We start from the raw sequence: 13,400 nt of genomic DNA, 5'->3' as shown, positions 1-13,400 counted from the left end.
AGCAATCTCATCTATGCTGTTTCTTTCTCTCTTATTGCCTCCTTGTTTGCCCTATCTTAACAACAAAGATTTCTTTCTCTTTTTATGTTTCTTCAACCCCTTTACCAATTATCTCCACTTAATGTTGTTCACTCGTTTTCTCCCCACAGGTTGCAGGCTCACTTACTTCTCTTCCTAACCAAAGCACATTTGCTGACCCTCTAAGCTATTTATAAAACAATCCTCTACAACCTCACCCTTGTGTGCTGGTGAGTAGGAAGTTTGTACCACCCTTGGTGGTCAGTTCTGGCTTGCGGTGTATTTAAGTTTCTCCTTACCCCTTCTGCCTTCAACACTACTGAAACTAATATTTGGAAAATAATTTTGCTTCCTTTCATGTCTTCGCTATAAATCTTTCCCATTTGGGTTACACCCCCTTTATTTTTATTTATTTTTTATTTTTATTTATTTAACATTTGTTGACCGGGAAAGTCCGACTAGGTTCCACAGATCCTGTTTTCAGCGGAGGCCCGGGGAGAAATGCTCCTTTAATGGGATAAACTTAAGTTTTGTTATGGGTGGTTAACACACTTAACTGTAACATAAATGTGTCAATCCACAAAAACTTACTTAGAAAGTAACACATTCATAAAAGTGCTTCTGTGCAAATCCTGTTACCATGGCCTAAGAAAAAAATCAAGGCACAGTTTATCATTTATTTACCTGCTTTATCATTTTTAGGGTCCCCTGTGCACTCCTTGGAGACTTTGGTTTCCCACCAGATTGCTGTTTGCCCTTTCCTACAACAAAACAAGAAAATATTAATGTTAGCCAATTTGTCTAATTTTGTTAAAACAGTAATCACAATGAAACAAAAAGAAACTTTGTCAAGAATTATCTGTATCTAACTATGAGACTGACAGTTTAACACAGAAAAACACTAAGCCATTATTTGTAAATCCTGCAAGCCAGAAACAGACAGCAATACGTAAATTCTGCATACACTTGGCATAACTACTGAACATAAGACTTACAAATGTTGGTTAATGAAAGTGTAATGGAATGGAACTAAAGTAACAGAAATCTCCCTCCTAATGAGGAAAATAGATTAAAGCAGGTACTGGGGATTGAATGAATGAAGGAGTGAATCAACAGTAAAAGCCACATGAACAAAGCAACAAACACAAAATTACAATAAAATTCTATATCAGACTAATGATATGTGCAATGAAAGAATGACAGAATAAAGTTCATTAGACGAAATTATAAAATATCTTTACACCTGTCAAGAACTTCAACATTCAGAAGAATCATGTGCACTCAGGTTGTCACAAAGGCTAATTTCTTCATTCTGACTTTAAACAGTTCTGTACCAAAGCAAAGTTAGAATAGCCTCCATTTAGCTGATTCTACTAATAACCCTTTCAATGTACCCTTTCTAACCTACCTACACATACCAGAATCCCAGGTCATACGAGTGATTTCTCAAACTTATGTTGGCTGTCACTTGCCAAAAAATACAATCAAGATGGCCAATATATGTTTTTCCTCACCTGACAGTCTAAATGGATTGCCAAAAATTTAGAGGAGGCGGTATCTGTGGTGACCATTTCTGCCAGTGGTTGCAAAACAAAGCTTCTCCCTGAATACACGGTGAATCTAGCCACCATTATAACTGCTGCTTTTAAAGTTCAGTTATGATGACTGGGGTCAAGACAGGTTGATACAGTGGGGAGGAAAGAACCTTCAGAAGCCATATACAACTGAGCAAACTGCACAAGTAAAATAGACAAAGTCATAAGTCCCAAAACGGTGAGAATCCAAACTGCTGTGGTGGAGGTGGGAAGAACAGTTGGGACAGCTTTTGACAACACCTATTTTGTCTTGGAAGGGAATAGATATTATTGATGTAGTTGGTTATCTAAATGGCATCCAATGAATTGGATTTACGTGGACTGAAGCACTGATTTCCAATAATGTATGGAAATGACTACGGACAGACAGAGATAGAGAAAGTAGTCCCTGGCTTCGACTAAACTCCATCACTGGGGCTGCTAGGAGCCAGTCACATATGCATTGGACTATCATGATTCTTCTGGAGTCACAGGTGAGTCAATACAACTGCCACATACTCAGTGAACACCTGGGCAGGTGTGGTGAGACCAAAGGGCAGAGCTCAAAACTGAACGGCTCCTAAACTGCACAGCTGGAAATTCCAAGACACACTGGCTACTTTTTTGTTAAGATAAAGCACAATCAGTATTCTGTCTGAAGGCAAGGTAAAATGGATTGCACCATGACCATACTGGCACAGGTCGTCAGGAAACTCTTTCTTTGAAACCAAAACAAACATGGACTAGAATCGTGACACTGTGTTAGGACCTCTTGGATGGCTCTTTATTGAGCCAGACAATGTCTCTATCCTCGTGACCTTTAGCTGATGTGGTGGTACATATGGGAACAGTAGATCTGACTCCATGGGATTTGTAGTAAAAGAGAACTGTATAGCCTCTGGCAATTATCCTTGCAATTTGTCCTATGTGGTGACCATACATGCAAGACAGTAGAGGAATAAATAATCCACACCACTGCCTTCAGAGGGGAACAGTTGGGTAACCCTTGAGGGATGGTGGGATTGCCTGTTGAAAACGGCTCATAATAACCCTGGTTTTGTGGATTATCTCTGTCTCCTGGCCTGTGTCCATTAAAAAAAGGCCACCTCTGACTTTACCACCCCTGTCTGAAGTTGAGTCAAATGCCTGGCCCTTGGATTTTCTAAGCCAGAGTTATTTTGAACCTTTTTGGCTCCTGCTGTAAGATCTTTGCAGATTTACAAGCTTCATTCAGACAGCAGAAAGCGTCTTACCATTCTGTTCACACCTCTGCATCCTTTCTTTCATGGAGTGACCAAACAACGATGATCCATCATACTATGCCATTCATGAAGGATGCTTTAAATTTGTATGGAAAACTTACATAGGCATAACCTGGCTTAACTTCTCATTATGAAGCATGCTCATGCAGCCCTTGACACACTATTGGCCACTTTGTGCATGACTTGCATGAAGAGATTAGTGATGTCATGCTCAGGGAGGTCTCTAGTTATTTCCTATTATAATACACTGTTGGCTTTTAAGAATGGACAGTGCTAGATGAGCAAAGTCTCTCTGAAAAGATTTTAGTGGTGTAGTTCGGTGATCTTATTGTGAAAGTGCCCAAAGCATACATCTGCTTCTTTAATCTGCCCATAGCTCTCGATTCCAAAACTGAGTGGACGAACACAAACGGTATCCTCAGTCACCATTTTTTTTGTTGCTGCTGCCACAATAATGGCATTTACCTGTGAAAATTCTGCCTAATGCTGTCAATCCTTTGGGGGGGTAGAGAATTTTGTCCAGACAATGACTGAACGATTCAAAAGTGTCAGGCTGCTGCTATGATCTTTAACTGCTAGATCAATCAGTTTGTCTGCAGGTGGGACCAAGCAATAGGTTGAGGGTGCTGGACCACAGGTCTCAAAGAGAAGTGTGTGTGTGTGTGTGTCTGTGTGTGTGTTCCGAGGGTCTGGATCCTTTCCGTCACATTAGTTAAGGATTTTGCCAAAGCTATCTTCTTCTGGGAAGAAGGGTATGGGAGGAACCCTACTGATCCACTGAACTGATATCAGAAGTGAGCAACTCAGATGAGGAGTCACTGTGTCTCCTTTTGCAAGTTCTCTTTCGCAGAACCTCAGAGGGGTATGACAACTCCTCAGAGTACTCTTTCAGCTGTGGAGCAGTAGCTTTGAGGCTTGACTACAGTCTCTGACTTATGGAGGCATTTAGGGGCTGAGATATGAAAGAATATGAGAGAAACTGACTCCAAAGACGCCAGTTTCTACTTTCCAAGGAGAAGAAATGACCCCCCCCCCATCTGAAAAGCCATGCCACCTTCTGCTGGATCCAAAGACCGTCTCTCTGTTCCCAGCTCCATTCCTACTGAAGGAAAGATGGGCAGTATTGAAAATTGATTCCTTGAGACAAATGGGGTGGATGGTTTTGTGGAAGGGATCACAGCCAAAGACTCGAAGGCTGAAGTCTCCCATCACCAATAAGAACACCATACAAGACATGTGCAATGAGGATGCTGAAGATCCAGCATCAATTTCGATGGCCGAGACCACTTTAGCTCCAGACACACTGGAGTGGAGTGTGTCAGATCGGGCCCTTGAAATGCCAAGCTGGGTACTGTGGTAGACCCTGAAATAACAGACCTTGCATCTTGGACTGACTCTGAAGCTACCAGCACTATAACCCATACCAGGGAAGGAGCTATTAAGGGGTATACTGGATTAGCCTTATCCACCTTTGGAATTAAATGGGATGGGAGGAGTTCCATCTCAATCTGTGTCTTGAGAAAGGTCCTCATCATGTGATTCAGATCTTCCTCTAATGTCCTTTTATAGAACCTGAAGGAGCAAAGTGATGATGTGGATGGCTGGCAAGCTAGGATCCTGGATAACTCACTTTCCAAAGAATACCTGATGAATGGAGGAGAATGCACTGGGGTGTTGACGTCAAAGTCATTCTCATCTCTAGGGGTATTTCAGAGCCACAGACTGCTCTATATCCTCTGAATGCTTTTTCATTTTCATGGACTCAGAGTCCTTAGCGGAGGATGTTTGTCAGAAGATTTCTTAGTCTTTGCAGCCTCTGAGTTTGGGGGCACTAAGCCCTTAATAATGTTTGTTTTTACAATAAGAAAATGTTTTGGGGACAAAAGACTTGCGTATCTGGCAATCCTCGAACACGTGTCCCACACACAAGTACATTGCACTAGAAAATTCATGGGACATGTACAGAAAAGTACAGTTTTGTACCTACCATAAATGTAGATGTCCAAGAGGTATGCATCTGCAGTCCTAACAAATGGGTTGTCCTGCCTCAGGCAGCCCTTCGGTCGGCCGGATTCCAAAGTCTGGGTCTGGCCTCGGCTGATGTCGCACTTCACCCGACGTCATAGCTGCAGTTCAGCGGGTATAAAGGCATCAGCCGACGCCATTTTCCTCAGTGTTTCTTGCCCCAGATGCCAGGTGCCCTCTAGGAAGGCTAAATTTGGATAAATGTAAAATTTTCCAAATAACAGAGAGCAAATAAAAATAAACATGTATATACATATATACAAACAAATACACCATAATATATTCCCCCAGCTAGCTACAAGATGGGAAAATACCCTAGGAGTACCACAGAGGGAAGGAGGGAGGATCTTGACTGCAGATGCATACCTCAGACATCTACATTTATGGTAGGTACAAAACTGTACTATGTCCTTCAAGGATGCATCTGCAGTCCTAACAAATGGGTAGAATACCATAGCCAAACTGGGGGAGGAGGTACTAATAAGATTATGGTGTAGTTAAGATCCCTTGCAAAACAGCAGTGGCAAAACCTGCTCGGGATCTGGAGTATAAGGGTAGATTATAATGCTTGGCAAATGTATGCACGGAGCTCCAAGTAGCAGCCTCTAAAATGTCTTTGGTAGCCACCGTAAAAAGCTGTAGTAGTGGCTGTAGGCCTTGTGGAGTGAGGTCTGATGTTTTCTGGAGTTGTCTTTCCATGGTAAGAGTAACAAAATCTAATGCAATTTCCTATCCACTTTGAGATTGTCTGTTTTGAAATTGCTTTTCCTTCCATTCCTGTTGCATATGCTACCAGTAGCTGGTCAGTTTTTCTATTGCTCTTGGTTCTGTCCAGGTAGTAGCGCAATTGCCTATGTACATCCAAGGTATGTAATAATCTTTCTCCCCTGTTCTGTGGGTTGGGGAAGAATGTAGGTAGGTGGATAGTTTGGTTTAAAGATACCCTGGAGACCACCTTTGGCATAAAAGTAGGATTAGTTCTCATGGACACTATCTTGATGGAAGATAAGGAAGGGCTGTACTGCCATTAATGCCTGTAATTCAGAAACCCTTCTTGCTGAAGTGATTGCAAGCAGGAAAGCAGTTTTCCATGATAAGTACTGTAATTCTGCTGTTGCTGCTGGTTCAAAAGGAGGGAGTGTCAACTTTTCCAGCACAAAGTTCAAGTCCCATGCTGGTAATGGTGGCTTCCTTGGTGGCTTAACATTTTTAATTCCTCTCAGAAACTGCCTGAGTAGAGGATGAGAGAAGACTGGAGGGTCCATGTTGTATTCTGCTGAAATAGCTGATGCATGAATCTTAATGGAAGAATAGGACAGGCCATTGTGGAAGAGCTCTGCCAAGTATTCCAGGATGTTAGCTATGTTTACCAGTGACACATTTTCTCCTTTTGCTGCACTCCAAATGAGATATCTTTTCCATTTTGCTGAATAAGTTTTCCTTGTTGAGGGTCTGCAGCCTCCAAGATAATGTCTTTAACCCTTTGAGATAAATCTGGGTTATTTTGTCTTATGCAATGTTCCAGGCAGCTAGCTGCAGCGTTTTCAAGTTTGGATGCAGGGTTTTGAAGTTGTTCTGTGTTAGCAGTAAGGGAACTAGGGGCAGAGGCCATATTTGTTCCAGAGACATACTCCTCAGTAATCGCTACCAATGCTGCCTCGGCCAGTCTGGAGCTATCAGGATGATCCTTGGGTCTTCTTTGATCTTCAATAGCACCTTGTGCATCAAAGGAAGAGGTGGGAATGCATATGCTGTCAGGTTTTCCCAACTGAAAGATAGGGAGTCCACCTTCCAAGCAAGTGGGTGGTATGTCCTTGTGCAGAATTTTTTCAATTGGTGGTTGTGTGGGGATGCGAATAAGTCTATTTCTGGTAGTCCCCATTTCCTTGTAATGGATTTGAAGATGTCTGGATGCAGCATCCATTCGTGGGCATCCGTGGTAGTTCTGCTTAGGATGTCTGCTAGTATATTTTCTTTTCCTGGTACAAATATTGCCTGGAGCTGAATGTTGAAGCTCAGGGCCACATTCCAGAGGTCCATTGCCATCCGGCATAGAGGGTATGAATGTGTGCCTCCCTGTTTGTTGATGTACCACATAACTGTGGTGTTGTCCGTCCTTATCAGCAATTGACCCTGTTGAAGAAACGGTCTGAATGTCTGAATTGCCAGTTTTACTGCCAGCATCTCCTTTTGATTTATGTGTAGGTTCAGCTGGTCTTGAGTCCATAAGCTTGTATGTGCTTGTCCAGCATGTGTGCCCCCCAACCGAGGTCTGAGGCATCCGTGGTGATAGTCTGGCTTGGTTGAGGGCTGTGGAAGGGCAGTCCTTTGTTCAATTGACAGGCCTGAGACCACCATTGGAATTCTTGCTTCAGGCATGGAGTTATTGGAATTTGGGTTTCTAGGCTGTGCTTGTGCTGAGACCATAAATTCCTTAGGTACCATTGCAACTTCCTCATATGTAGTCTGGCATGTGGAATCAATATTATGCAGGATGCCATGTAACCCAGGGCTTGCAGGACTTTCCTTGCTGTTAGCTGGTTCTGCGTTGTTAATGCCATGAAATAGAGAGGAAGGTGCTTCTGCTTTTCTGCTGTGAGGGATGCCATTTGATTTGATGTGTCCAGTTCTGCACCCAAGAAAGTTATCCTTTGGGATGGTATCAGCCTTGACTTTTTTATATTGACTGTGTATCCCAGGGCTTGCAGCAGATGAATGACCTTTTTCAAATCTTTTGCTAATTTGTTTTTGTTGTCCGCTTGTAACAGGCAGTCGTCCAGGTAAGGGTAAATTTGAATTCCCTGAAGCCTGCAATGAGCAATTACTGATGCCAGGCATTTCGTGAATACTCTGGGCAGTAGATAAGCCAAAGGGCAATGCTGAGAATTGATAATGCTCTGATCCTGCAAGAAATCTGAGGTATCTTCTGCAATTTGGTCGTATGGGGACGTGCAGGTATGCCTCCTTGAGATCTAGAGTTACCAGCCAAGACTCCTTGCCCAGCATGGGAAGAAGCTGCTGTAGGGTCAGCATCTTGAATTTTGGAACAATGAGATATGTGTTCAGAGCGGACAGGTCGAGAATAGGTCTCCATTGGTTTTCTTTTCTTGGCACCAGGAAAAGTCTGGAGTAAAATCCTTGCCCTTGTTCCATAGATGATACCTTTTCTATAGCTCTCATCCTTATTAAGTGGTCTATTAGTTCTAGAGCTTTTGTCTTTTGATTTGGAGGTAGGTTTGGCATTCCTCTCTTCCTTGGTAGAGTATGGAAGTGAAACCTGTAACCTTTGTCTATTGTCTGTAAAATCCATTTGTCTCCTGTGATGTAATGCCAGTTTACTGAAAATAAGGCTAGCTTTCCGCCTAAGGGTGCTTCTAGTTGTTCCCTGGTAGGCGGTCTCAGAGCCAAGTCACTGTGATTGTCCTGTGGAAGTGGTAGTGGCTGGATCTGTGGCAGTACTTCGCTGATTGTTAGGCTGCCACTGACGTCACCTGTAGGCACCTCTGGATTGACCCCTGCCTCTTGGGTGCCTATTCCTGCCTCTCTGTGCTCTGGTGGTGTCTGGAAAGGACCAATTCTTGGAAGGCCAGTTCCTGCTAAACCTTTGAGGCTGGACCTGTAAGAAATCCTAGACTGTCTGGACAGATTTTGCTTTCTCTTCCACCTTCTTCAGCACCTGCTGTGCAGGGGAGCCAAACAAATTGTGCTTATCCATGGGAGCATCTAGGAGCTTTGATTTTACATGGTCTGGTAAGGACTGCTCTTTTAACCATGCATGCCTTCTGATCACTGTACCAGTCATAGCTGATCTAAAGGAAGCCTCCAGTGCATCACAGCCGCATTTTAAGGAATGATTACTGACCTGCTGAATGTTATGTACCATTTCCTGAAGAGACTTTTTGTCTAATGGTTCAGGCGAGGACAGTTTTTTAGTTAACTGATCTAACATAAATTCCTGATACTGAATCATGTGGAATTGACAGTTTAAGGCCCTAGCCGAAAGAGTAGCAGAAGTATAAACTTTTTTACCCCATCTCTCTAAGGCCCTAGATTCCCTTTCAGAGGGGAGGGGGTTTTTGGCAGAGGTAGCTGCTACAGCCTTGGATCCCTGTGAAATAGTTTCAGGATCTGCAAAAGGAGCCTTATACAAATGATAATGTGTGTCCGGAACCCTGTAGTACCTGTCGGGCTTAGCAGGGGCCGGAGGAAGTGAATCAGGAGCAGTACAAGCATCACTAAATGCATCATCCACAACAGTAAGTACTGGAGGAATGGCTAAAGGCCTATGCTGTGGCAAATGCAAAAAGGTCCTAAGCCTTTTCCTAGAGTCTGAAAAATCCTGGCCCTGCCATTGAAATTGTTCCCTCATAGCATGCAAGGTTTCCCCAAAAGAAAATTCCTCAGGCGGAGAGGCAGAAGGAATGGAGTCTTCTGCATCAGAGTCCTCATAAGGAGAATAAGGGCCTTCTGGAGGGTTTGTATTTTCTGAATCATCAGAGGAGTAATCTGAAGAAACTGGCTCAGGGGCTCTGTTCTAGGCCTCTTCTCTGGAGGTGGGTGAGAGGCCCTGCCAGGGTGAGGTTGGGATCCCCTGATCAAAGAAATGAGATCCTCTGCTAGACTAAGCATTTGAGTACTAGAGCTAGGCCTGTGAGAGGGGGTCTTAGCAGGCACAGTCTTGGTTGATTTTGCTGCTTTAGCCCTGGCAAAAGCCTTAATCAACATGGATGCAGGGGGCCTAGCAGCTCCACGTGCAGGAGTAGATATATCTAAAGGCATAGTATCAGATAGATCCTGTGAACCTGTAAGATCAGGTGGAATTTCAGTAGCAGATTCAGCCATGCTGGATGAGGCCTCGGTGGGAGGCAAGCCGGCTCAAGGAAGAACCGTGGACTCGGTTTCAGCCGAAACCGAGACACTCGGTTGACTTAACCGGTTTCGAAACCCGCGGACCGCGGGTGTCGGTCCTTTTCCTTGCGTTTTTTAGCTAATTGTGAAGTCTGAGTTTCCGACGGCATGTTGTAAGCAAAAGCGGAGCCGAAAAACTCCTCAGCAAATTCCGACCGACGTCTAAGTGTCCGTCGGTTGAAAGAAGCACAGGCTAGTAGGCAGTAAGAGTGGAAATCTTTATGAGGTATTTGTTTCCCACAAGTTAAACAGTTATTCACTTTTTCTGACATCGGCTGAGGCAAGAAAGAGTCTCCAACGGGGTACTTAGCTTTTTAGAAGTCTTCGGTAGTAGCAATCTTCTCTGGTTCTGACCGACCAGCACTTGTGAACAGCTTCTGCTTCGGGCGCCACGCGGCAAGAAAGACTGGGGAAAATGGCGTCGGCTGATGCCTTTATACCCGCTGAACTGCAGCTATGACGTCGGGTGAAGTGCAACATCAGCCGAGGCCAGAACCAGACTTTGGAATCTGGCCGACCGAAGGGCTGCCTGAGGCAGGACAACCCATTTGTTAGGACTGCAGATGCATCCTTGAAGGACATGTGCACACTCCCAGGGAAGAAGTTGCAGGCCTCATACATGCACACATGCCTTGCAACCACTGCAGGTGGCGGTGGTGGGGAGAGGGGGTGGTTTGCGTATGTAACAAAAAATGTGATGCCCACCTGGTTGAAAGACTCCCACTGATTAGTTCTAGCCCACAAGGAATGAATGGACTTGTCAACTAATGAAGGGCTAATAGATTGTATCTAGCAAAGAATAAAAATATTTAGACCCTTTCTCAGCAGCCCAAGAGTATAGGGAGAACAGATCTGTTCTTAATGGAGAATTGATGCTCAGTACATGTCGAAGTTTTCTGCCACAGGTGCAGAGTCAGCACATTCAAAACTACACTTGGCTGTCAGCTCTATGCTGTAGAGAGAAGCCCTACCAATGACCCAGGTGACCAGAATTCTATTACAGGCGCCAGTACTTGGGGGGGGGGTGCCAAATAGAGGAGGGAGAGGAATGAAGGGGACATGCCCACTTGCCCCTCTCTCTAGCAGGGAGGGGAGGATGACTGGGGGTTGTATGCCAGGGATGAGTGCAGCCGCTGCTGTGTTTCAAGTACATACTGGATTTTTTAATTTCTCCAAATCTTTTAGGTTTTCAATACCATGATGGGAATGGACCCCATTCCTAAATCAAAGTACAATTAAAGTTCATGAAATTAGTATTGTTTCAGTCTTTGATGTGAGGCATACATGCTTTTTGCAGCACCCACAGTGTGCCCAGCAATGACTCCTCCTGCAAATTGTATGGAGTTACAGGTACTGGTAACATCTAAATACAATTGCAAATTATTTTTTATAAGATCCGTTGCTCCTACTACTAATGGAACTATCTGGGTATCTTTCTTCCACACTGCTCTCACTTCTGCCTACAAATCTTGATATTTTATGACTTTGTCTCTCTCTCTGTATGCAAGAGACTGTAGTCACTGGGTGTAGCAATTTCAATGATCAATGCTACTTTTGTCTTCTTTTCATGGACCACTATTATCTGGTTTTCTCTCATCTATCTTTTGAACTGTTGGTAATGGGTGATCCCACCTGACAAACTTCATTTTCTATGATGCTTTGCGGTTCATGTGTCTCCAGTATTTTTCAGCCACTTCAATACCATAATATTTGCAAAGCCCAGTGCAACAGTTTTGCCACATTAGTGTGTCTTTCAGTATACAATCCTTCTGCCATTAGTATGTCACAACCAGCAACAAGGTGTGTGGTGTTTCCAATTCTTTTACAAAATCTACATTCGTATGTTTCTCTCACATGCTCAATGGACTTACAAAACCAACATGTAAGCAAGCCCACTATCTTGGGCTGCCAATATTAACCTTTCATCTTTTGGTTTGAATTCACCTCTCCTTACCATTTCTGCGTTCGATCCTGATCAACATGAGATTCTTCCAGAAGTTTTCTAAACTTGCAACTATATTTATGCATTTTCCACATTTCTTGCCTTCTCATTTGATCTTTCAGCTTATATTCTTTCTTTTGTTTTTTGGCACACTCAATTGCTGCCTGATTTTTATCTACTACTGGTTTGATTTCCATTCCTGCTTGACGCTGATATGCTTCTGCTAAACTAAGCAGTTAAGTCATCTTAGATTTATTCTCCTCGTGTTTCAAAACTTTCACTATGTTTGGGTGTTGTGAGGTCAGCAGATGTGTGCAGTCCCACAATTGCAGATCTATACATGTAATAAACTTCAAGGAGGCCCATACCTCCTTCGGAACAGGGAATATATAAATCTTGGTATGCACTGATTTTTATAATTCATTTGGTAAGCATGAAGCATCTTTGTTTTCCTGTCTAATCTATCCAACACATTTTGGGGTCAGTCAATCACTCCAAAACTGTAAGTCAGGAAAGGAAGAGCACACTGGTTTGTAGCTTGAACTTTGCTCCTGTATGTCAACTCGGTTTTCAGGATTAATTAAAGTCTTCTAAAATATTCCCAAGTTTTATTAGCATTTGTTCATGTTTTATTGTTGATCCTTCATCAGTTCCCAAATATTTATACACTCCCTCTTGCTCAAGTTCTTTTATAGAACACTCTTGCCCCAAACTGATGTTTTCTTGGTGCTGCAGTTTTCCTACTTTAAAGGTTGCTTTTGCACATTTATCAACACCAAATAACATTCTTATATCATCTGAAAAAGTTACTTGCAGTTGTGCTTTCAGTTCCTCATCTGATGAGTTACACAGTTTTAAATCATCGACAAACAGAAGATGAGGTGTTTACACTGTTGTTTTCTAGGAGCCAAATTATAGCCATGGCCTAATCTGTTACGTAGACAGCTTAAACGGTTAAGGACAAGACAGAATAGCAGTGGTGATAGGGAGTCACCCTGAAATGTCCCCCTTTGAATTTTTATCCCTGGAATAATAATTTGTCCTTTATCATGGCTTAACTACAAAGTGGTCTACCAACTGTTTCATGATCACTGTAATGGAATTGATCAGTGTACTGTGTATCTTATACATTTTTAAGTACTCTTATCCATGAATGCGGGATACTATCAAATACTTTTTTGTCGTCAATCCATGCCATATGTATATTCTTCCCCTTTTTACAATTCTCTATTATGACTATTTAGCAACAGATGTTCCTTTGTTCTTTTATTACCCTTTTGTTCTATTGCCACAATTTAATTTTTTCTAAATGACTATAAACTCTGTCCGCATCAATTCCGGTGTATAGTTTATATGTCATTGGAAAGAAAAATATTGGTCTATAATTTTTAGGATAACTTGCAGGTTCACTCAAACAGGAACATTGCTTTTCCTGTTGTTAACCAGGTTGGTGTCTGTTCAGGGTGCGCATATAAATAGTTCTTATTCATGGCTAAATCTTTGTGCAAAGATGTTAATTCTTTTAGCCAGAAGTTAGGTACTGCATCTGGGCCTGGGGTTTTCCAACTGGAGACTTTTCTTAACTTTATCTCAATCTCTCTAGATATTACTTAATCCCATTTCATATCATGTACCTTTAAACTTCTTATTTTTACTTCTATCTATTTAGCA

The 13,400-nt window shown here is 42.7% G+C and overlaps 1 protein-coding gene across 1 annotated transcript in view; it reads right to left on the bottom strand.

The window, feature by feature from the left end:
* SCAPER (S-phase cyclin A associated protein in the ER) overlaps window positions 1-13,400 on the bottom strand; it is a gene marked incomplete in the record, with an annotated part of 4,815,867 nt that overhangs the window by 4,440,035 nt on the left and 362,432 nt on the right. The window contains 1 exon segment of the mRNA XM_044077465.1: window positions 703-779. Within this exon segment, the coding sequence (XP_043933400.1) occupies window positions 703-779 (77 nt within the window).

This window comes from Protopterus annectens, chromosome 7.part0, assembly GCF_019279795.1.
Source record: "Protopterus annectens isolate FY-2018-M chromosome 7.part0, PAN1.0, whole genome shotgun sequence".
NCBI lineage: Eukaryota > Metazoa > Chordata > Ceratodontiformes > Protopteridae > Protopterus > Protopterus annectens.
This window is presented reverse-complemented; position numbering and strand designations above follow the sequence as displayed.